General features: G+C 41.5%; 1 protein-coding gene across 4 annotated transcripts in view; it reads right to left on the bottom strand.

The window, feature by feature from the left end:
* Nucleotides 1–25,946, bottom strand: part of NCOA6 (nuclear receptor coactivator 6) — a 98,218-nt gene that overhangs the window by 18,757 nt on the left and 53,515 nt on the right. For all 4 annotated transcript variants that reach the window (XM_023725152.1, XM_023725161.1, XM_004370416.3 and 1 more), the window contains 8 exons: nt 25,669–25,797; nt 23,821–24,669; nt 21,636–21,782; nt 18,456–19,572; nt 15,356–15,477; nt 8,995–11,973; nt 5,703–5,771; nt 2,919–2,955 (listed from right to left, as the gene is read on the bottom strand). In XM_023725152.1, the coding sequence (XP_023580920.1) occupies nt 2,919–2,955; nt 5,703–5,771; nt 8,995–11,973; nt 15,356–15,477; nt 18,456–19,572; nt 21,636–21,782; nt 23,821–24,669; nt 25,669–25,797 (5,449 nt within the window). The remainder of the gene's footprint in view (nt 1–2,918; nt 2,956–5,702; nt 5,772–8,994; nt 11,974–15,355; nt 15,478–18,455; nt 19,573–21,635; nt 21,783–23,820; nt 24,670–25,668; nt 25,798–25,946) is intronic.

Here is a 25,946-nt window from a genome sequence, read left to right as displayed (position 1 = left end):
GTTTGTCATGATGTTGCTTATTGGTCCAGTTGTGAGGATTTTTGTTTTCTTTATGTTGAGGTGTAATCCATACTGAAGGCTGTGGTCTTTGATCTTCATCGGTAAGTGTTTCAAGTCCTCTTCACTTTCAGCAAGCAAGGTTGTGTCATCTGCATATTGCAGGTTGTTAATGAGTCTTCCTCCAATCCTGGTGCCCTGTTCTTCTTCATACAGTCCAGCTTCTTGGATTATTTGCTCAGCATACAGACTGAATAAGTATGGTGAAAGGATACAACCTTGATGCACACCTTTCCTGACTTTAAACCATGTAATATCCCCTTGTTCAGTTCGAAAAACTGCCTCTTGATCTATGTACAGGTTCGTCACGAGCATGATTAAGTGTTCTGGAATTCTCGTTCTTCGCAATGATAGCCATAATTTGTTATGATCCACACAGTCGAATGCCTTTGCATAGTCAATAAAACACAGGTAAACAACTTTCTGGTATTCAACAAACAATTATACAGGAAGACCAAAAGGCCAACATTTCCCAAAAGTAAAGATGAGAAGGCAGGAAAGGGTAGGAAAACCAAACAAAAGGAAATGGGGAACCCAGGGCGGAAATGGGAAGAGTGTTGACACAATGTGATGGTTGAAACCAAGATCATGGAACACTTTATGTACAATTTGTTGAATGGGAAACTAATTTGCTTTGTAAACTTTCACCTAAAACACAATAAAATATTAAAAAAAAAAATGCTTGCAAGGCACAGAACCAAAATAATGGGGAGAAAAAAAAAACTGGGCAAAGGGATGCCTCTTCTGGGAAGTCTTCCATGACCTCACTCCCCAACTGGACTTGTCTCTTTCCTCCTTTGGTTCACAATCTGTACCTGGCATTCTAGAGCACACATCAGACTGTACAGCATCTTCTATTTTGATGTCTTGTGTCCTCTACTCGACTGTGGGCTCCTTCAGGACACAAACCATGGTCTGAAAACTATCAAGTATCCCTACTCCTCCACCATTCACTCCTGCTGGAGACCCTTCTGCTATGGCTGGGAATTTGGCCACCCTGCTCATTACCATAGCTTTATGGATAACAGCTGATCGACACCCAACTACAAGCCAAGGCAAGTCAAGGAGAAGGGAGGCTGGAGCTGAGGCAGAATTACAAGTCAGGGGGATTTACACCTCTTCTTAGAAGTGGTGATGATGTCTTTCTGGTTGGGAGACCAGAAAATTGTCAAAGCCTCTGAGGAAGGAAGATTCCTGTTGGAGGTGGCTCTTTCTCCTGGTAAAACAAAAGCCACAGTAATATCCTCCTGGTGTTTATATGGCCAATATTCAGGCAGCTCTGGAAACAAATACCCAGAGAGGATTTTCAGTCTGGTTAGCTTCTTTCCCTAGCCACGTAGTTGGTATATGCTTGACAAATGCAAATTAATTCAAATATTAGCCCAACACAGACAAAACCAAATAGGCAGAGTGGTGCAGTAGAAATAGCAATGAATGTGGAGTCTGAATAACAGGGCTCAAGTCTTAGCCACGCATTTATTGGCCATGATATTTAACTCTTACTGAAGCTTCAGACTCCTGATCTACAAAACCCCATCTTGTCTGCCACAATATAGAGGTTAGGAGTGAGGGCTCTACAGTCAGAAGGCCTGTGCTTGAATCCCATCTTCAGTATTTACTAAATCTGTGACTTTGGGCAATTTAGTCAACCTCTCTGGGCCTTAGATTCTTCACCTGTAAAACAGAATTTACTTTCCTAAATCCTAGATCCTGTGAAAACTAAATGAGATAATACACCAGGGAGCTCATAGCTCAATGCATGGCCCAGAATACAATTCAAATAAATTATTACCACCTCACAGGGTTAATAATGAAGATCAAACAAACAAACAAAATGATTGTGAAGGTGCTTTACAAACTAAGTTGACATTGTTATTCTTGTTGTCACTGAGTCAATTCTGACTCATGGCGACTCCATGTGTGCAGACTAGAAATGCTTCACAGAGTTTTCAAGGGTGTGACCTTTCAGAAACAGATCACTAGGCCTGTCTTCTGAGGTGCCTCTGGGTAGGTTCGAACTGCCAACCTTTCAGCTAGCAGTGCTTAACCATTTGCACCACCCAGGGAGTCCTAAGTTGATACTCAAATATGAAAAATTCTTAAAAATGTTATCTAGTGGATTCCTACATTAAAAAAGGAATGATTTTTGGAAAACTACAATATGACTCTCCATGTGGGTGATGAGGCTGACGCCACAGTGGTATTTCATTTTGTTAGGTTATGTGGGGCAGTATAATGTGGTATAGTATAACAGAAAGAGCACGGGTTCGGGGTTCAGACCCTGTCTGGCTTTTTCTCTTTTGCCTTGACTCATTTGTAAAATGGGGGCGAAACAGCTATACTTCAGAAGGTAGTAACAAGGACTATTATTAATGACAATGACAATAACCCAAAACCAAACCAAACCAGTTGTCAAGTCAATTCCTACTCATAGCGACCCTATAGGACAAAGTGAACTGCCTCATAGGGTTTTCAAGGAGAGGCTGGTGGATTCGAACTGCTGACCTTTTGGTTAGCAGCTGAGTCCTTAACCACTGCACCACCAGGGTTCCAACAATGACAACGGCTCCCATTTATTGAGAACTTACTATTTACTCACTATGGTGAGAGCTGAACATGTTATTCAGTTTTCAAAACAATCATAAAAGGTAGAAATTCACCCACCAAGTTTTATTAAGAGAAATGTTACCTCTGAAGGGTTAGGACTCATGATTCCTCCCTACTTTAACAGGAAAAACAGACTAGTGAAAGCATGAAGGAAAAGGACAAGGTGAGGAGTGGTTTAAAGGCTCAGAAAGCCAATACCCATCAAAGAGGCTTATACCGTATTCAGGCTGAGTATGCAGAAACCATCATCTTACCTTTGCCCAGAGACTATGGCTGCATTTGCCTCGAGTTCTGTAAAAATACAAAGGACAAAAATAAGATGTGGAAGCTGCTAGTGTACATGTCCACAGAGAGAAGCTAGGTGTCGACAAGAATTCTGAATGCCCTATTTAGGCTGAAGTGTCTCAGTACTCAGGATTTTCACCCTACATGGTAGAGACAGAGTTGGCATGGACACAGCTTGGTTTGTCTGGGGCACGAGACACTTGGTCTATTTTTATTTCTACTCCACACCATGAAATAATCTTGTTTGGATCAATAGAATTAAACTCACACTACCTGGATCATATTTCACTCAGCTACAACTAGGTTAGTAAAATAAGCCTCTTCCTCTCACGTAGAAAGGCTGTTTTCATTCTTAAAATATCTCCACCCTTTGACACTTCTTTTTTTTTAAAGACAATAATCTTCAAATATGTCTTGAACATCTATTAAGCATGAACTCTCCTCCAACCTCTCTGAGTTCTAGAGGGAATACTGCTTGCTTTGCTTTGAGGTTTTCTCTACAGACCCTGTTATGTTCCTCTTTTCCTCAATCTCCTAGCAATGCTCTCCAAGAAAGGAAAAACTTCATGATTTGTCTAGCAGGGTTTTACACAAATAAGCACTCCCTGGGTTTACTAGATACTTCTTTCTCAGGACCAGGAGAAAAACATCTTCTTCCTCCATTACATGCCTTCAGAGAATTCTACCTTCTACAAAAGGCCCTCCCTGATGCACCAGATGGCCCTTGAACTCTCCTGCCTCTGGTCTCCAACTGCCTATACCCTTCCTCCCTCTCAGGGCACACAGTACCTCATACTCAGTGTTAAGGCTGTGTACATGTCTAACCCACCCTACTAACTACATGGTAACCTCCCATGTAGAAAGCAGTAAAGTCACAGTGCCTGGGTTCAAATTCTGACCCCACTGCTTACTATTATTATTGCCGTGTGACCTGGGGCTAATTACTTCATCTCTCTGTGCTCAATGTCTCATCTGAAAAATGGGGATTACCTCTTTACCCACTTCAAAATAAAGATTTACTAAAATAATGCACATAAAAATTTTAGTACAGTACCTGATATTCAGTAATCATCCAATACTATTATTATTGCTATGATGATCATGTTGATACAGCCTTTCATAGGAGGAGACTGGACTACCCTGCCTTCAATGTAAGATGCTGGCAAAAGGGAATCCTTGCTTCTCATTTGCTATTTAGTGTCCTTTATCTAATCCATACAGCCTGGGAGCCCCAACCCATTGAGTTTCTGCTACCTTGCTGGATAGGATGGAACATACAAACTCAGGGAATATGTGCTCAAACATGAATATGGCTCAGGTCAGAAGAGGTGATAACCTGGATTAGCTTGCTCTTTGGAAACAAGACAAAATTCAATGCTTTTGAGAATTTTAACACTATCACTGCTAGTTCACATAAGTGAAGATCAAAGGGGTTTGGCAAAAGTAACCAGTGGCTTTGTGGTTATTTCAGATTTATTTAAGCCAATCTTTTAAAAAGAACAAGATTCTTTGGTCAATTACTCTGAAAAGAAGACATATGATATGGTAAAGCTCATTTTCTGGAGTAAAGAGGTGGCACAAGAAATGGAATTCTCTTCCCCTTTTTAGCAGGTCATTTTCTCACCAAAAATGACTCTCATTACCTATTCCACTTCTCAGAATAATTTGATCTATCCCACCCCTTTCAAATGTCCAGCACAATGCCAGGCATCATGTGAGCAACTGGTTAGCAAAGAAAGAAACTATGTGGCTGAAGTGTTTTTTGCTGATACATTCTTTTCAGAGCCTGGTTTTACCCAAACAGTGTACACTATAAAGTCTTCTTCATCACATAGGACATAGCATCCTGAAGCAGGCTGTAAAATTATCACAGGTTATACTTTACTTTTATTGGCTTAGAATCGCAAAATTAAACATGGTTGCACTGTTGTTTTTTCTCACTAATTTTGTTAAGCATATGAATTGTGCTTCCAATGAGATTCTTACCTACTTGTGGGAAGCAATCATACACCTCAATGACCTACAGCAACAAAAAGCCAGGCAAGACCAAGCTGTATCATATCTATGATATTTATCTGTATCGGCAGTCTGATCTACGAAGGCAGAAACAGTGCTATTATTGCCATCAACATCCTCTTGCATTCAGAGCTGACCTAGCATCCCATAGCAGTATTTGTCAGAGTACCACGACTCCTTCCAGAAACACCATCCCTAGGGCTATTTACAATATCTTGTCATGGGGAGAAACTTAATGCCATCCAGAGATGACTGAAATGACCTTAACTCCCTGGAGAAATGGCTTTCTCACTGCAGCAGAGATTCTTTGAACGAGACTCCACTCCTGTCACGATAATGGCAATTACTATCTCAATGCATTAATGCCTTCCACTCCAGTGAGTTACCATATGCCAGCCAGTTAGCTGCTAGCCATAGGTGCCAGGGCACCTATGGAACAGGGAAAATCACAATGGAAACTGCCCATGCTGGGTGACAAACAGGAAATGGGCACTGAGATGCCCTTCTTGAGTTCTCTGGCTGACACCAGGAATGCGTAAGAGAGTAAGCTGGTCAGGGGAAAACAACCTCAAATAGTATTGCATAAGCTCTGCCACTCAACTGAAGTTGGCTCTGAAGCAAAGAGATAAGACAGTTCCAGACACTTGTTGGCATGAGAACATGTGACATGAGGACAGCAGCAATTCCTCACACACAACCCATTCTGCTCCGAGAAGTTTTTCCAAATGCGTCTTTACCTGGTCTAGCAACAGACCCCTGTAGTGCCGTGACTGGAGTTTCCTTTGGGGTTAAACTCTGTGAAGAGGCTAAGGCAAGAAAAAAATACAGGGCTTTTACTTCCTTTTCTAAACAAAACAGAAAACATTAACTTAATCAAGGACTAAGTAACTGCTGAAACACACATTCTCTTAAATGAAGGGCAATACTCGAAGTCCGGCTTGAAATTATATTTCAAAACCAACTTAAAAAATGAATAACAATAACAAAAACTAGCACTTAGGGGTATTTGTTTTTCCTTTAAATATGTACAAATACCAGGGAAGGAGGTAGCCATGAAGACAACAGCACCCACATTTTTTGCTTTTTGGTGTCAAGTTCTGCCCAAAGCTCTTAAAAAAAACACAAAAACACCTTAGCAGGCAGCCCAAACCACTTTCAGAGGAATGATTACACCAGTCACCTTAGCATTTAATTTTTATTCTGTCTCATCTCTCTAAGACTACACTCTCTTTGAGAGCAGGAATGAATTTATTTTGTACTTTTATACACCACCTAGGAAGAATGATTGACATAAAGCAGCTATTTAATTCATACTTAATAAATCAGTATGATAGGTTGTTATTTACTTATCTAACAAATAGTTACTAAGAACTTACTAGGGCCAAGGCACTGCGCCAGGCACCCTTGTCCTCCTTGCCTGTCAGGAACTCAGTCTAGCATTAAAGATAAGATATACGCATGTGGTACGCTGGCGTGCACTGTGAAGTCATATGAAGGAAAAACAAAGTATAAAATTCTACAGGAGTCCAAAGGAAGGGAAATCAATTTTAGATTGAGAAATCTGAGGGTACATTAATGGGAGAAGCATCAGAACTGGGCTTTGAAGGACAGAGAGAACTCGGGCCTTTGAAGAGGAATGGAGCTGAATATACAACGTACTCCAGAACTCAACTTTCCCAGATTATACAGTAAAGATAAAGAAAATGGCAGACATACCACAGTCACTCAAGAGTATGTCCTCCCATCTTGACACTTCAGTCTAGATAAATCTTATCTCTAATAAACTCTGCAACAACTAGTTTTACCCTCTTGTAGAAACTGAATTTTATAGATTTCTCTGCTTAGTAAAGCAGTCAATAATGCATTTGTATTAAGAAATTTATTTTGGATGCTTATAGCTTAAAATTATACCTTAGCTTCTACTTTTAACTTCAGTAATGGATTCTCACATTTTCAAGGTAAAAGCACGGAAGCCTCTTGAGAAAGAATAGAAACACTCACTACAGTCATTCCCCAGGTTACAAACATGAATGTTGGAGTTACAGACAACTCGTACTTGTCCTTTAATGTTATGTAAATTTGCCCTCATTTTGAAATGACTGAACCAACCCCAACTCCGCAACAAATTCTTTATAACAATCACCTTCACTTGCTGCACCTGCAGCTTTTAAATCGCTGAAAAGGCTTCGAGCCTTATCTTGCACTAAAATAAGGCTAAATAAGAACTGTATTCACCTGTTCCAACTTACCTACAAGTTCAACTTAAAGACACACTTAGGAACAGATCTCGTTCGTAACCCGGGGACTGCCTGTATAAGCAAAATGGGCAGCTTTAACTAAAAATGAGAATTTTCCAACTGCTGGTTTCATCGGCTCAAGACTCACGTATTTCTCTAGTATTATATATGATCCAGATTAAAATATTTTCTAATCACTTTATCATTATTCTCTTGTTACCTGAGGGAAAAGTTCCCTGAAAAGTAGAAATGGAAATATTTAATAGTGGAGAATATATTTAAGTCACACCGGGTTTCTTTTTAATTCTTAGGGTTCACCTACATCAACAGAATTACAATCAGAGACACTATCTTGTAACTGCCTATCAAGTATCTGCCTCCTGCACCGTCAGTGAACTCCTTGAGGGCTTTTATCCGCCCTCATATCTCCAGCACTGAGGTGAGGAGGCAGAGAGAAGGGGAATTAACCTTTCTGGAACTCTGTGTGCTGCTTTACCTAAGTCCTCTCATTCAATCCTTGTATAAATTCCAGGAGGTAAGAATTACAATCTCCACTTTACAGGTGAAATAATTATAGCTAAACAGAGAGGTTAAGGAATTTATCCAACTGCAATTGGTAACCACTGTGGCTAGAATTTGAAGTCTGACCTTACCCTGAAGCTTGTGTTCTCTCTACTCTTTCTGGGTGCTTAGCACTCAGTGGTAGGCACTCGAAGCATTTCAGCTGCATAAACAAGCCAGGTACTGCTAGTTGGCTTAGGATATTGGAAGGTCCTTTCCAGCTCTGGCAGTGTGTGGCTGATTCCACTCTGGGGGAAACAGAACTTCTGCACCACTTAGGCTTCATAGGAGGAACATGTGTATGGGAGGGAAGGGGTGTGTGTAACGACACCCTATGCTCCCATCATTAGCCCACTTTCATCGTACACAGGAAATAACCTGAACTAGATATACATGAACAGAAAGGATCAATTTACAAAGAGACTGCATCAAAAAGTAACTAGTAATATTTTTTTACTATTTATCGAACAATTACTATGTTCTAGGCACTGGGCTAAGCATGTTATACGCACTCCTTGATTGAATTCTTACAACTACTATTGTCCCCATATTACAAAAGAGGAACTGAAGTTTGGAGTGGCCAAGTAACCTGCCCAAGCCCATACAGCTGGTAAATGTTGGTGTTGTCATACCAAACCAAGCCTATGTGACTCTTAACCACTCTGCTCCTCCTGTGTCTATTATGAAATCTGGCTTTCTGGGAAGCTCTCTGCTGAGGTAGCCCAGACACAAAGAGAAGGGTCCCGAGGATAGCACACAGAGAGTAGAGAATAAGTCGTCATTATGGTAAGGAGAACCTGCAGAGGCTGCTATTCATATTTAAAGGAGTGTGTCATACTGGAGGTTCACAGTATAGACTTTGAAAAAAATTATGAACTTCTCTGAACTTCAATTTTCTCATCCATAGGATGGCGTTAAGACTACTTGCCATGGTTGGTATGAAGATGTAAGATAATGTATGTAAAAATGCTTCCTTGTAAACTGAAAAACTTTTATAATAGAAATGAAAGGTATATCATCATCTCAGGAGCTGAGAGAACCACGTTAATGAATGTAAACTTAACATGGGATTTGAAAGTATGTCTTCCAACGCATTACCAATAAATAAAACTACCACTACTATCATTTAGCCCATTCCTCTTCCTCAAAGTAGAAAACGAGTCATGCTTTCTCTTGTATAGGTCATCAACAAACTGACATGAGGAGAAGATGTCAGGTCCCGAGTACATACCTATGCTGGGTAGAAGCTCTGGATGAGATCCCACCTTCTCCTCCACCAGGCCACCCGCAAGTGGCTCAGATGTCATGCCACCATGATTGTTTTTTGTGGTCGGCGCCGTGGAGATGAGCTCAGAGGGTACCAGAGTGGTTACTATTGAACGTACACCGGTGGGGAGAGCACCGCCAGGTAAGCTGGGTCCTGCTGAGGTGGAGCCTGGGCCTACAGGGCTAGAGGTCATTTTTAGCAGAGTGGGTGCTGGGGGCATTGGGGTTTTACTGTCCAGCTCTGTGGATAACTGCTCTGTTCCCATGAGCCCTGGAGCTGTGGTCTCTAGCCCTTGGCCTTCAGTCTCTCCATCTGCACCGTATTGCTCCTCCCCTTTCTCAAGAGAGCCTGTGACTTTCTTACACGCCTTGGTCAGTAAAATCTGGCCAATTTTGTCCACTTTTCCTTTGCCCTTACTAGATGAGACTGGGCTTCGCCGGTTGCCAGAAGAGCCTGGACTATTGGTCAAAAGGGGAGAAACCATTGTGGTTGACTGTGAACAGGACAGAGTGCTCTGATCTGCTGAGGTGCTCACCTGAGGACTAGCCTCATCTGGATTCAATTCTTTGACGTGCTGGACAGGAAGATGAGCAGGGATAACTGGGGAAGTTGTACAAGGGGGAGAAGGAAGCTGAACAGGGGTGGCTCGTGAGTTAATGACCAAGGGTCGACCTGTCTGTATGTTAGAAGCAGGGCTACTGGAGGGGGCATTAGGTGGTACAGGAGCAGAAGAAAACTTTATGTTCTGAGGTATGTGTAAAGGGCCAACAACTGCGACGGAGGGAGACATCAAACCAGAGTTGGTTGTCAGCGGGGCTGCAGGAATCGTGCTTGGCTGTGATCCTTTCATAACCTGAATTATTGAGGATGAATTGATAAAGACAGGTGTAATGAACTGAGGCCGGGCATTAGACTGAGCAGCTGACTGTCCCTCAGAAACCATAACCTTGCTACCCACATTGGGCATCGTGACGACTGTTGACATTAATGCAGACTGCAGGTGAGTTGGCAGAGCTGCTGATGTGTTAGCTGAAGTTGTGATGGGATTAGAAGTTACAAAAACAGTTATCTGGTTTGGGGGCAAGGGAGTGGAAATGGAAGAATTGCTGACAGGTCTTGACATTACTGAAGGGATGCTTGGTGCAACATTAGAACTGACCTCACTCAATTCTGGATGCACTTGGGTTGAACACGGCTCATTACTATGAGGTAAATTTAGTGAACCAGAGGGTTCTTTAGAAGAAGGCGGATCCTGCAGTGTGGGAATGACAGATACTTTTTTGAGGTCCTCCCCAGAAACTACTGGAGGTGTTACTTCCAGATCTGTAAGCCCAGGGGGTTTAATGGTTATATTAGGAGCTCCAGAGTTGTCAAGAAGTTGACTTAATGATGTTGGTGCTTCCCTCATAGCAGGAGACACCAAATTTTTGTTCTCTTCGACACTGGGAAGTTTGTTAGGATCCAAAGGTTGCCCATCCTTTTTGGACTGATCTTCAGGGACAACCATTTTAACTTCTTGGGTAGGGACTGCTTTTAGCTCAATATTTACCTGTTCCTTCCTACCCTGGGAATTCTGGCAATCGCTGTCCTGAGGCACATTCAAGCTCTCCTTGTTATCCTCGAGAACACCCCCAACTGCAGCCACAGGCATGGTGGGATTCTGAGGATTCAGCCCGCTGTTGTTAGGAAAGCTCCCGGGTACAGGGGGATTGGCCAAAGGAGTGGGACTGACCAATACATTCCTCGGCAACTCCACATTCTGCAACAGGGCTGCATTTGTTTGAGAGGTCAAAGTAAGTTTAGGGGCTTTTGAATTTTGCCTCCCAGGACTTGGGGTGGTTTTCCTACTGGACCCAGGACTAGACCTGCGACTGTTGCTTGGACTTGCCCGTTTTGTTCCTCCAGAGTTAGACTGCTTTCCAGAATTCACCACCACAGAATCTAACTTGTGAGTTTGTGGGGCAGCAAAATTAGAAGGATTATTCATGGTAAGATTTGAAGGTGCTTGCCCAATGGCCTTCAAAGTTGTTGGATTTAGGCCCTGTTGATCAAAGCCCCTGTTTAAATTTGGCCTAGGAGGTAAAGGAATATTAATCTGTGGGGGGAAGAGTCCTGCTATGGAGGCATTGAGTCTTTCTGGTGACAAATTGATTTCTGAAGGTTCTGTGCTGGGAGGGCGGTTGTTGGGCGTCTGAGGGTAATAGGGTCTGGGGCTGGCTCTGTTTGGTGTTTTAGGTCTAGATGTCTGGGTTGGAGCAGACACATTTGGAAAGTGGTGGCCATGAGAGCTGGGCAGGGAATTTACAGGAGGCTGCTGGGGAGTTGCACCTTGAGTTGCTGAAAGGGGTGATGGTCCAGGTTTTGGCCCTGCCATCATTAACTGATTCTGGGAAACTACTAAATGTGAAGGCATGTTATTTGGGCCTCCCGAGGCAGATGGTACTTCACTGCCACTCGCTTCAGGAAGTGAGGACACCTCTCCCATTGGTGAGCTGGAAGGATTCTGTGGGTTCTCCTGGTATACCATTTTCCTTGAATTGCTTCCCAAAGGAGTATTCACAGGCGCTGGCATTCTTTGTTTATCAGGTGATGGTGGCACGGAGGCAGGTCCTTGCAAACTGACCATGACAGGCATGCTGCCACTCTGTTGCATGGGCATTCTCTGGGAGTCTGGATTCAGGGGGCCTCTTGGGGGGTGGACATTTTGGGAGACTGGAAGCCTAACTGATTTGGGATCCTGCTGCATCATGAGCATCATCATCATTTGTTGCTGCTGCTGCTGTTGCTGCTGCTGAGATTGTGGCTGACTGGGAGGTGGTGGCTGCTGCTGCTGCTGAGGCAGTTGTGGCTGGGGCTGCTGCTGTGGTGGGGGTGCCACATGCTGCATGAGCTGAGGAGGCATCTGTTGAAGTGGCCTCTGTTCAACTGGTTGAGAAGGATAACCTAAAACAAGCCCCCAAAATCAGGGAAGTTAGATTTTTAGCATGAAAAGCTTTGCAACCTTTAGAGTATAGCCAAGCAATACTCATCTAGGCTGCACAGACTGTGCACAAACAGCTCAGGCATGCCCCTTCCGGAGGGGTGGGGAACAGTCCCTTTTTATTCGACATAAGCAAAGGGGCACACTGCTCAAGGAAGCAAAAAAGCAAAGCATCAAGAACCTGGAGCTCCTCAGTCTTCAGGGCCTATGAATGAGGCAATCCTGCACTAAGACTGATAGATGCTCTGTGCTATGCGTTGAAAGCGGCCAAGTCTACGCCAGCCAAACATTCAGATGAAACAAGAAAAACTCCATCAACAGCAAGTAGCTGACCACCCAACACTGTGGTCTCATGTAGACATATTTCACTGTACTTGTGAATGAAGTGAAGCATACAGGATTCATTTTTTCTGTTAGCAAAGGGTTAATTTTTTTAAGAGTTGGTTTTGTTGAAAATGCCAGCATTGAAGGTAGCCTTTTTATTCTTTCAACAGAAGTAAAATATAAAACTCTAGGATTCATTTTCTGAAGAAAGGGATTTAAAATTACTCCAATCCATGGATCCACACACTATGCTGCATCCTTCAGGCTCAATCCTTGGGGAGAACCCAAATGAATTAAACTACCCCTCTGACATAAATCAGTTTAATAAACAGTAGGTGCTATCAGAAGCTGATATACAGATTGAAAAGAAGAAGAGGGCCCTGAAGTTTTTATGAGTATCCACAATATCAATTACATCAAAAATATCTATTTCCATTTACTCTCTGACATGCAAAATTTTGTTTAGAGAAATACTTTCTATGAATCCACAATTGGAGAGTAAGGAAGCCAGAAGCATAGCCCTCAGGAATGAAAAACAGTTTCTGGGAAAAGAGCTCTGATGGACAATGCCTTACAGATTTGCAGAAGGCAAGATCTCCAATGAGTCTCTTGTGTGAAGGTTTTACTTGGCATTTTAGAAGCAAAACCTTATACAATCAGCAGGAAGGATAAAAAGATCATCAAATTAAACCAAGAATAAAGGTGGTTAAGCGGGAAAAAGTGGGCATATGGCTGGGATACAATTTCACAAACTCGTTGCATGAAAAATACATTGGGAAGGTTTTAAGGAGGCAAAGGAGTAAGAACAGTTGTTCTGGCAGTCTAAAGAAATGCTGGCTCAAGATTTTCACAGAGCAGTTACCCAATGCTGCTCTGACCCACAGGATCATTTGTTTAACAGCTAGTTAATATCTTCTGGCCAAAGATTTCCATGGCACCAGTGAGTAAAATATACAGAATCCAGTTTTGAAAGTTTTTAATTTTATTTTTAAATCCCTTTCTATTTTAGGCCCAAGTAATTTCTACAGGTTTAACTGTCCTTTTAGCTACATAGCCACAGTGGGTTTTTATTTTCCGCATCTAGTCTGGGGTTCCCACTTTAAGAAAATTGTCATTTCTGCAAAAGCCCCTTGATGTCAGGGCTATGGCACAGATCCTTTAGTCTTTAAAATCAGTCCACCAGATAGCACAGTAAATACCAAAGAGAACAGCACAGACAATACAGCAGCCTCTTGAAAATAACAGTTAAGGGCATGGCTGCTATAAAGTGTCCAGAAGCTGGACGCAGCAGTCCAAAGGGTACTAACAATAAGAAAGACCGATTGGGGTTGACATGACAGAATGGAGCAGAAGGAAAGCCAGGACACACACGGTGCCCATAACACAGTCAAAACCAAATTTATTACTGAAGGGATGCAAACGCATATGCCTTTATGGGCCAGGCAGGTAGTAAAGAGTGAGTGGGCTGGTATAAGACAGCTGGAATCCTGTTGACAGTGCCAAACTGGCAAAGCAGATGCCCTGTCTAAAGGCATTTACATTCAGACTTTTGTTTAAGATAGCATAACAATTCAAACACATCATAGGCTGAATTCAGCCTGCTGGTCCCCAGGTTGAAATCTGCAGAAAGGACACATAAATAAAGGTCTTTTAATGTTTGTGAGGACCCCTGGGATTTAAACAACAAAAAGAGTTCAGATGTGTCTGAGGGAAAAAGGTACCTTCCTGCTCATAATACCTTTTGGACATACCCGCTAAAGACTGGTGACCTCCCAGCCTCAATTGTGCTGCTGCAACTCACTCATGGGAAATGTGGTTGTACCTAAGTAATTCGTAAGAAATAACATGAAGTATTGACATCATGATGATTCACTTTTAAAATATATAAATTAAAGGTGGATTAAAGTTTATCCCTAAAATAATATCATTCTTATATGTCAAAAAGGAAGTAGAATAATTAGTGAGGAAGAAGCAAAACATAATCCTTTGTATACACAGGAAAAGTGGCCTAAGTAAGAAGGACTTGTATGTCTTTCACTCTGTCATAGAGGAAATAATGTTACAAATCATTGCTCAGGCCAAGAGTAACAAGGTATAGAGATACTGTGGCAGCTGGTCTTGGTTCTATAATATCTAGATTGGAATGAAGTTTAGGCACTTTTTACGTTTTAACACTAATTTTTAAACATTTAGAGGATAATATTTTATAATCAGAGAGGGGCACAACATAGGAGGCCTCAACAATATTAAACCCATTGCTGTCGAGTTGACTCTGACTCACAGCAACTCTATAGGACAGAGTAGAACTGCCCCATAGGGTTTCCAAGGCTGTAATCTTTATGGAAGCAGATTACCACAGCTTTCTGTCACGGAGGGGCTGGTGGATTTGAACCACATACATTTCGGTTAGCAGCCGAGTGCTTAACCACTGTGCCACCAGGGCTCCCTTCAACAATATTGGTATTATTTATTTATCATTAAGCTGGGGTGTAGGTACATGGATGTCTATTGTATTATTCTTTATATATTTTTTGTGTTTTAAAGATTCATAATAAAATTTCAATAAACAAAGATTATCTTGTTTTAAACCCTGATAGTTCCCTGCTCTGTGAAAACTCCAGTAGGAAAGGATGCAGGAAAGGCAGGCAAGCAAGATTAGAGTGAAAAACATCTCTCCATTTAATCTTAATCCATTTTGTTGCCAACTAGAGCCTTGATATTGACAAGAATAAAGAGGCACTTCATATTTCAGTCTAATTGTACGGGGACTTAAAATAACTGGGGATAATTTGAGCAGAATACACACACACACACACACACACACAAATACCTTCAGAAGTTATATTTGAATAATTTGCTTAATATCAAACCAAAGCTTCCAAAGTATTACATACATTAAATTGCTAAAGCAGCCTAGTTAGCAAACAAAATAAAATAAAATTATTTCCTTGAAGAGAAGGAAGCTTTGTAATGCTATGTAAATGATGACAAGTATATAATCTTTAGCTAACGTTTTATCACCTGGCGGCCGGTTTGAAAATTCTGGCAGTTTAGGGCCTGAGTTGTCCAAGTTAATTCCTTGTTCTCCAGGCAATGACTGTTGATCAGAGTCCTCCAAACCAGCCGGGCGAGCATCTGGGGTGCTAAAAAACCAGTAACACATTTGAGAGTAAGTTGAATAGTATACACACAAAACTAGTTTAACCCCTCCCTCATTTCTGAAGAACTAAAATCTGTTTGCACTATCATCTTTCCCACTATTAACATCTCTCCAGTCTGAATATTCAATATTTGCCATAAAAATTATCTAGCAATATTATTAAATGTTAAAATCCACTCAATCTAATAGCATGGTTATTTATACAAATTCCTGATACAATGTTTTCATGTAATCATCCACCCCTTAGATGTTTTAAGACCTGATCTCAAATTTGGGGCTATCAACATAATAAAGTACTGTTCCTGTGAAACCACACTATCTGTAAATGTAGCTATGAGATTCAACCAGAGCCTAGATTGTTTCTTTTTCTGGATATTGTAATGGTGGCAAGAGGCTGTAGGTTGGCTAATGACAACGTTATTCAGAGAACAAGGAAGGATGGTGAACAAATAATGATAATTAATTTGGTTGCACAATGAATATTTGCACATATCCCCATTGGCTTTGGGATGCCTTCATTTTGACCTGGGTGTAGCTTAGAATCTTTAGTGTGTAAGGGGGCATGGAGGGAAGAATTCATGCTCAATGAAGAAAATGTATCTATTAATATCCACATTCCTGAAGAATTAGAGAGGCCTCACATCCCATATTTTGTATGTAATCTCACTCCCAGCTGCACATTTCTTTCCTACCCTTTATAGTTTCTCTTTACCCTGATCTTGGTCACCTACTTAAAAAACAAACAAACCTGTTGCCATTGAGTCGATTCCGACTCACAGCGATCCTATAGGACAGAGTAGAACTGACCCATAGAGTTTCCAAGGAGCACCTGTTGGATTCAAACTGCCAAGCTTTTGGTTAGCAGCCGCTGCACTTAATCACTATGCCACCAGGGTTTCCACCTACTTTTAGATACTACTTTATCACTGTATTCTGTGTAGTTTTATAAGCCACCTGAAATTCATTTTAGAAGTCCCCAGGCCCCAGCACACAAAAGTTTAGAACCTGAAGCAGGTCCTTAGCACATCCAGATTCCTATACCAGTTTGCTCCTTATATGACTTCTCTCTCCTGTCAAGTTACAGGCAAGCGTTCTATGGCATCCTTTACTTTCAAAGAACTGAACAACTAAAAAATCTCAGATATCTGGTCCAGCCCTCTCATGTTATTGATGAGAAAACAAAGGCCAGGAGAGGTATAAGAGATGGGCCCAAGGTGCCACAATGAGCTAGTGGTAGAGCTGGGAAAAGATGCTCTTCCTATTAAACCTAATGTCTCCCTTTCTTAGGAGCCCAGATGCTATATATGGCCCTTTTCACAGTTTGTAGACCCAACAAGCAATCTCCCTCAGGGCTGGTGAAGACAGCAAAAATGCATACTAATGGCAACTAAATAACTTTGCAATTTTACTCCCAGACTACTGGAAGGAATAAAATAGTTATTCCAACAAAAATGTTATTCCCACAGGTTGATAGAAATAAAGGATTTAACTGAAGAATAGTCATCAGAAAAACTAGATAATTAATGGGCTTATTAAATCTGAATTTAGGAAAACATAGGTTGTTAATACACAACTGTTGGTTTTTAATGGATAAGATTCAAGCAGCAGCAAGTGAGTATATCAGAGTGCAACCAAAGAAATGTGGGAAGGCTGGGAGAAAAATAGTTGTTTTTATTTGAACATTTAAGCTAGTTTAAATAAAGCTCCTCTATTCTTTTCTATAGCTGTAGCAATTTATTTCAATTAACCTGTTTTATAACATTAGTCACTATTCCCTGTTAATAAATGTCTATGAATTTTGGTTTTATGATTAAAGGCAGAAAATCCACCTAAATCAATGTTCCTTCTGGAAACATTTTATCGAAGACAAAAACATGATTTAAATTAATACTTAGCTTCAGGAAATAAAATATAAATTAATGTTAATTGCCCTTCCTGCTGTGATCTTGCAAAAAAAAACTCACCTGGAGAACCTTTACTGAAAGAGTAACTGATTTAAAAGGTTCAATCATCTTAGAGTAGGGTTTTAAGCTTCTAGGGATTATAAAACCCAAACCCACTGCCATCAAGTCAATTCATAGCCACCTTACAGGACAGAGTAGAACTGCCTCATAGGTTTCCAAGGCTGTAAATCCTTATAGAAGCAGACTGCCATATCTTTCTCCCGTAGGGATAATAAAAAGCCTTTAAAGGAAAGACATCCCAGCAAAAAAAAAAAAAAAAAAAAACTTCTATTTGAAGGACAGAACAGAGTCACCTTAAGCAACTTTCATTTCCAAAACACACTCGGCCTCTCTGCTTCCCCAACAACCATTAATTATAAGCCTAAAGCCGAGTGCCTGGTGGAGTTGCAGGGTAGTCACACTGGCTATTTTCAGCAATGGGTGCCATACCCCCTCTGAAACTGCAGACTTAAGAGACGTATTAGTCAACTGCAATGTATGAACTTTGTTTGAATCCTTATTTGAGCAAACTGAAAAAAATATAATTTAAAACAATCAAGGAAATTTGAATATTGTCTGGATATTTGAGAATAGTAAAGTAGTACAGTAAAACCTGCGAAAGCTGGAACCTATGGAAGGCAGAAACCTGTCAGAGAAGGAAAACTCAAATATTTTCCACTAATAGAGAGTGACAGAAAAGTGTAAGACTGCACCCTGAGTCAAAGGTGGAAAACCTGCAAGACCCAGAAAAACAAGGCAGTCCCATTGAGTCCTGGCTCTCATAGGTTTACTATATTAGTTTTTCTAGGTATGCTAATTGCACACGTATTTACAAAGTGAATTTGCTTTAAAACAATCAAAATGGTAGTCGGGGAGAGTATAGATGAAGGCAAGATAGGCTATGAATTAATAACTGTTGAAGCAAGGGGATTTCATTACACTATTCTAATTTTTTACATGTTTAAAATTTACCATCAAAAAGTTGTTCACATAGAAACAAATGAACATCACAACCTACTTCAGATCTTGCTGACTATTTTTCTTCTTCCGAGGGGGTTTCTTCTTCTTCGGTTTATTTGCGTTGGTATTATTCTGCTTATTATTTACCCCAAAATGACCTGCAGAGATGTCACTTTGCAGTAAGTTGACCAACAATGGGCTTGTTAGTGTGACATCCTTATTGACAGGGAAGCCTGGATTCTGACCACAGGGCATCTGATTTCCATTCGGTGTTCCACTGAAAGGAGCATTGAAAGGCATCCCATGGCCTGAAAAGTGGTTTCCCGAGGCACTGTTTCCCTGCATGGCCTGCACATGCGGGGGAACCATGTTGGTTTGTTGCATGCTAACATCAGGCATCATCTGAGACAAGCTGACGTCATTATTTGCTGTGGTAGCAGGATCACCATGCTGTTGGGCCATGTGTGGGCTGGGCCCTGGTGGCCGCAGGACCTGCCCCTGAATCCCCATAACCTGAGATGGACTGTTGTTCACGGGCCCTTGCTGGGGAAGCATCTGTCCTGACATCTGTCCCGTAAACTGCACCATGTTTCCTTGCATGTTCGGAGTTGGTCCCCTCATTATCTGTGCTGGTCCCGGCATGACAGTAGATTGGTTCTGAGAGTTAAACTGCTGCTTATTCCCCTGCATCTGATTGGTCATGATCTGCTCTATCATTGGGTTCTGTTGGAGCAAAACTTGCCCCTGAGGCCCCATCATCTGGTTATGTGGCGCCATCATTTGTGGGCCCTGCTGGGGAAGCATCTGCTTGGGTGGGGTCATCCTCTGGGGCGAGGGCCCAAGATTTTGGCTCTGAGGGTTCACAATCATCTGGCCTTGTGGCATAAGCTGGGCCCTCGAAAGGATCATGGGATTCTGAGGGTTCAAAGTTCCTTGTTGCTGGACCATCTGGCCCTGGGAGGGCACAATCTGCTGGTGCATGCCCATCAGCTGAGATGGTGGGCCCTGCTGGGGCTGGCCTTGGATGTTGCCCATGTTCACCTGTGGAACCCCAGAACTACCAGCCTGCTGGTTGTTCATGTTGCCATGAATTCCCATGAGGCTGGGCTGCATCATACTTGGTGGTCCGTGGGACACCTGCATCTGGTTTTGAGGCGGACCAGACCCTTGACCACCTTAAAAAAAAAAAAGCAGTTTCAGATATTAAGATATTCAAATTACCTTAATCAGAAAGATACCCAACACTCATATCTCCACTGACCAACACAAACAAATGTGCTGTGTTTGACATACTTTCCATGGATTCCTTAACTGTGGAGACGTGACTATTGCCTAATCGTTCACCTTCTCTCATGACCACACAATAGAGAAGGGGAAACAGTTTCTTTACTCCTATTTAGTAAATTAAAGATAACATTTTCACAAATCAATAAAGTTTACTGTCTTTCAGATTAAAAAAGAGAGAAAGGAAGCATCTTACTGTTTTAAAATGACTTGTGGCTACCTCAAGATAAAGAAGATTAATTAAAAGCACTATAAGCTAGTGAAAAGAAGTCCTGGTGGTGCAGTGGTTAAAGCATTTGGCTGCTAATCAAAAGGTTGGCAGTTTGAACCCACCAGACGCTCCGCAGGAGAAACATGTGGCTGTCAGCTTCCATAAAGATGTACAGCCTTGAGATGTACAGCCTCGGAAACCCTATCGGGCAGTTCTACTCTATCCTATAGAGTTGCTGAGTCGGAATCGACTTGACGGCGGTGGGTTTGGTTTTTTTTGGATAGGCTAGTGAATTAAGCTCTGCTTCAGGTAGGCCAAGGAAACAAAGAACGTGATGTGTCCTCTTAGGAAAACATCGACAATGCTGAGAAGACGTTTAAAAACATTTCTTGGGAAAACTAATGACTCTCAAAGGCTATGTGTAAGATATCTGAATGCTGCACTTTAAAGAAAGGAACACCTAATACTTCCTAAGGACAGATCACCTCTGCCACGGATGTGGTAAAAATTATTCAGTTTTGATCTGGAAGCTGCACCTCTGGTGGGAGTCGACTGATAGACAACCCATCTGGAAGCTTGCAGACAGAGGACGGTTAAGAAAGGATGTTAAAACTTCAGTGACCCTCCTCTGTGGCAGTCCCTGTGCTAGGGTGGAAGAATTATGAATGATTTTATCACTATTTTAAAATCTCCTATAAAAAACATGAATTCATATAACTCAGGAAAGTAGTTTTTGCATTTGCAGACAGGGAAAGTCAAGCAGCTTACCCTATCTTTCCCTTGAACTATATCGTTCAAGAGATAATTTGAAATTTTTTTCTTACTAAGTCAAGGCTTTTCTCATTCCTTAGTGATATACAATTAAAGTTAAAACCACATAACAAAATTAACTCCATACAGTAGGGACGGAGTTCAGAAAATGTTTGTGCTAATTCAGTCCAAACTGTTTGAATGAGAAAGAGTAAGAGGACTAGTCATGTGGGACCTAAGAAACCAGAAACATAAAGTCTGGGCTTACAGGTTACTGCTTTACTAACACTTTTTAGCCTTTTTTTTTTTTTTTTTTTATTAATACTTTTTAGCTCCATCCTATCCTCCCTCCAAAATTTCTTCTTGTTTACAGTACACCGTTGGCATGACATTCAATATGAACAAAGCTAACATGTACTACATATAGATTTTAAAAGTTGCATTTGCCCTAACATGCCATGTGCCTCCATGCCTTTGTACCTTTAGTTTCCTATGCCAGAGAAGTATTTTCACCTACTGCCTGAGTAAGCTCTAACTCAGGGTTTAGCAAACAATGGCTTGTGGGTCAAATTTAGCCCACTGCCTTTTTACAAATAAAAAGTGTTTGGGACACTGCCATACTCATTCGTTTACGAATTGTGTATGGCTGCTTTTGTACTACAACAGCAGAACTGAGTAGTTGCAAGAGACTGCGTAACCTGTAAAGACTAAAATATTTACTGTCTGGTCCCTTACAGAAAAATCTGCTGTACTGTTTTAAGTCAAGTTTCAACTCCTTTTCTTAGCTGTTTCCAGGTTCCTGAGACATTTTACCTACTTTGAATATATCAGTTATTGCCCGGAAAGAATAATTATTTACAGGTTTGAAATTAAGGATGGGGCGGGGGAGGGGGGGAGACAGGACTTGAATCTGTACATACCCCTACCACCTATCAGAGTATCTACCACACCATGCTTAATAAATGCTGGTTGAATAAATGGCAGAAGACAAACCTGCATGCTGGACATTTTGATTTGCTTGCAGCTGAGGAGCTCCTGAATTCCCAGGGGTGGTTGCTGTGGTCGAAGGCACCTGACCTTGCATAAAGTTTGGATTGGCCTGTCCTGCTGAGAAGCCAGGTGGGAGGCGTTTAGGCATTCCTTAATAGAAAACAATGAGTACGGAAGTTACCTAGCAAATTTATACTCTTGCTTAGATGTGAAATGAATAAGGAAGGATGAGCTGCATGAAGTCTCCACTGGCTTAGATCTCTGTCACACTGGTAGGATCTCTAATAATAAGGTTGAGAAAGATGGTTAAAAAAATCAACACAATTTCTTACATGAGCATTGTCAAAATGAAAAATACTAAAAATTTCCACTTAGAACATGCCAAGGAAAAGATGGCAATCTGCTCCCTAAATGTGATCTGAGGCCACGCCACAGCAAGGTTTGAGGGCTCACTTTTCTCTGTAATACAACGGACCCCAAAACTTTACATACTTTAACACAGGCACCAAAGGAATATACTAAATTGTCTCATATTCAGACATAAACAAAGAGCTGGGTCCTGTTATTAAGGACAGATACGTGATTTGTTTTCCTTCGAGGGAAATGGATGACAATCTCCTCTGCAGAAAACTTCCCCCCCAATATTGTGCTTGTCTCTTTGGAATAGACAGATTAGAAACAGTTCACAGGAGCTTTAAGGTGAGGCTATATTAAATTTATCATTATGCCTTGCCCTCATAAGGTTTACTGCAATTCTGACAGCTATGGTACCAAAAACCATGCTCTAATGAAATCTTACTAAAGTATTATTTCCTTTTATAGGAAGGCCTAATTTCAGAAAACAAATTTGTAATAAGGAGAATCTCAGACCCACTCACTGTTTATAACAAAGGCCTTGATGTGGCCAGATCACCTAGGTGAGCACATCATCTGCTCTATGAAAGCATCAAGACCTAAAGCTCACTTAAAACTTTTCTTGTATTAGTCCATTTATTATTTTTTAGGGCTAAATTTTCAATGCCCTGAAAAACACTTATTATAGACAAATATGCATTTGTCTTTCTTTAGCAGTGACAAGTCCCCATTTGCATGCTTCCACTGTAATTAAGTCAGTAATCACATTTTCAGGAGGGACTACCCAGCTTCCACTGATCCAGGAGAAATGCCCAGAGCAGTGAAGTTTGGAGCTGAAACATACTTGCTTTTTCTAAAAACTTCTTAGAATTCAAATATTAGCGCCTGCATGTCAGCAAAATTAATTACAACAGAGTGAAAGACTGATCAGCAACTTAATTTCACCAGAAACCATGGGAACATGCCTTTGCTATGTTGCACTAAAGATGCAAGGGTTTTTTCTGGGTAGGCAATGAGTGTCTTTTGGTGGGGTTATGTTTATCAAATGACACTATTACTTGACACTCTATATTCTCTACTGAAAAGCTCCAAGCACATTCATGTGCACTAGGTCAATGATTAATAAGAATAAATAATAAACATGGAGATGGATAAGTTTTACTGTAATCGTTTTACCTCTCACACATTAAGCTCCATTGCTTTTTCTTCATACAAGAGGCACCTTACAAAATAAATAAATAAATCTCCTTTAGGTATAACTGGTGGAATTCCCTCTCTAAGGAGCAGGCATTGGCATTATAAAACTATAAAAGTCAATGATTTCTGAACTTATTCCCCTTTAATACTTTAACCAAATTTAACAAATACCATGCTTACTATTTTACTAGTTAGGATAATCAAAATAGATAATTAGAAGGTCTTTTTCCCAATAAGAACCCCATACCTATCTTTTCATTTTTGCTCTACTGCATAATCTTAATTTTTTCAACAGCTGAGCAGTTTAAGTTGTTAATAAATAAAATGCATGTTTCTTATAAACAGACATTTAAATTTACTAGTCAAGGTCAAGCAAAAATAATTTGAAAAACAAAAAAGACATCTCTATATTACATTTCATCTACCTTTTTATCCAGAGGGCTAGCTTAAATTTTACCAGTAACATGTTACATAATGTATCAAGTTAACTAAGTTATATCAAGTGTCACCAGCATATCCACAAAACCAAATGATTATATCTTTATTTTATTCCCCTCCATTAACTCTAAAGCTGTAAGTTCTACTAAGATCTATCTCCAGCAAATTTACTAACACAAATAGCTTCAGTGTTCCTCACCTCCTAGGCCTGGATGTAAACTCTGTGGCCCCTGGTTTGGTGGTTGCTGCTGCATCACCATGAAGTTAGGTGGCACATTTCCCTGTTGAACCACAGGATTCCGACCTGGAGAGCTGACGGGCTGCTGAAATCCCTGGGGAAGTGTGTTATTTTGAGGTGGCCTTGGTCCCATCTGCTGCTGAGTTTGGTTAACCGTTGGGGAGGATGCAGGAGATCCCTGCTGGAAGGAGGAGGGTGAGGAGGCAGGAGACTTGTTGGTGAGGTGGGGCTGCTGCAGCGGGGTCGGGACCCTGGAGGGCCCTCCCTGCAAGCTCTTCATCTGAGGAGCTGTGAACTGGCCTGGGTTGCTCATCTGAGGAAAGTTTGTATGCGCTTGTGAGGCTTGCTGGCTGCCAAAGGGATATGGAGGGGGAGGGTGGGACGGTGTCTGTACTGTGGCTAAGGATGGTCTTGCCTGGAGCTGCTGTTGCATTGGGCCAGGCAGAGGAGCCTTCTTCCATCCTTGGTTTGCAGTCATTGTGCCCAGAGAACCCTGGGCTGGAGGAGGCTGAAGGGCTCCAGAAGGCAGCTGGTTCCAGCCTGGAGGAACAGGCACCTGAGTTGGGGCAGTAAATTGGGGTCGAATTCCCTGTGGCTGCTGCTGCTGATGTTGCTGTGGGGGTCTTGCTTGCAACTGTTGCTGTTGCTGTTGCTGCTGCTGTTGCTGCTGCTGCAGCTGAGGAAAATTAGCAGGGTTCATTTGTCTGTTCACAGGAACAGACTGCATTGGGTGTTGTGGAGGAGCTAAAGATCCTGAGGGATGACTTTGCTGCTGTACATGGAGCCCAGAGAGGAGTGGATCCATTGAATCTGTATTATAAAGACAGTCAACAAAGCAATAATCAACCTATTGCAACCTAGATCCTAGTGCAATGGTCTTGGCAATTCTGCAAATATACAGTAAAACCTACTAGCTGTTGTTATTGTTGCTAAATGCTGTTGAGTTGATTCTGACTCACAGCAACCCCAGGTGGCAGAATGAACTGTCCCCATAGGGTTTTCTAGGCTGTAATCTTTATGGGAGCAGATTGCTAGGTCTTTCTCCCATGGAGCTGCTGGGTGGGTTTGAACCGCCAACCTTTCAGTTAGCAGCCGAGCACTTAACTGTTGCTCTGCCCAAATACACAACAACAAAAAAACCCACTGCCATAGAGTCGATTCGGACTCATAGCAACCCTAGGCTCCCAAAGCCTGCTGGTACCACTCAACAAAACATAAGTACCTCCTACGTGCAAAGCAATGTGCCAAGATGACAGAAAGATGAATCTTGGCTAGTAAGAGCTTATGGTTCAACAGTGGATATAAGAGCCAAACATAAAATGTAGAGAACAGTATTTTCCAAGGCACATTCTGGGGAACTATGTTAATTAGTGTCTCAAGAAAAACAAAACAAAAAACACAGCCAACTATATTTGGGAAACACTGGACCTAACAACCTTAAACAGGTTTCTTCACTGGAGGACTTTCCAATATGTTAACTTCCAATATGTTAATCTTGAATCTCCAGGAGGGAGAGTCAAGTGTGCTGCGCTTCCTAAACTTACTTGACTAAAGAATTCTCTGTCGTGGAGTATTTTGCAGGATAAATATGTCAAGGTATACTCTTTTGGGAATGTTGGGGGTAGAAATGATAAGAGTATAATGAGAAATTCTGAGAAGGAAATGATGATAGAATCAGGGCAGATTTTGTAAAGAAAGTGACATATGAGTAGGGCAGTTAGGAATTTGGCATCAGAGACAGCTGAATTTTGTAATGACCCCTGCAGGGAATTTCAGCCCCTTCAATCCTCAAAGATTGGAAGGCATTACCTGATTGAGAAGCAGGGCGAGGAGTCCTGGGCTGCAATTCTGGATTGGGGACTGGTGCCATCATGGAAGACGACACGTTTCCACCCTGGGGTATCATAACAGTGGCAGGGTTGGTCATCCTTATTAATCCTAGAAAAAAAAAAAAAATCCCTAAAATAGAGTACTGGACTCGGCACAATTTTTGCTTTTAATGAAATATTTCAAGAATATGAAAAGGTATGGAAAATTTCTGTACCCATCATCCAGCTTGTTTAAATCTAAAATTTTGCTCTTATCTC

The sequence above is a fragment of the Trichechus manatus genome, unplaced genomic scaffold (assembly GCF_000243295.1).
Source record: "Trichechus manatus latirostris isolate Lorelei unplaced genomic scaffold, TriManLat1.0 scaffold00008, whole genome shotgun sequence".
NCBI classification, from domain to species: domain Eukaryota; kingdom Metazoa; phylum Chordata; class Mammalia; order Sirenia; family Trichechidae; genus Trichechus; species Trichechus manatus.
This window is presented reverse-complemented; position numbering and strand designations above follow the sequence as displayed.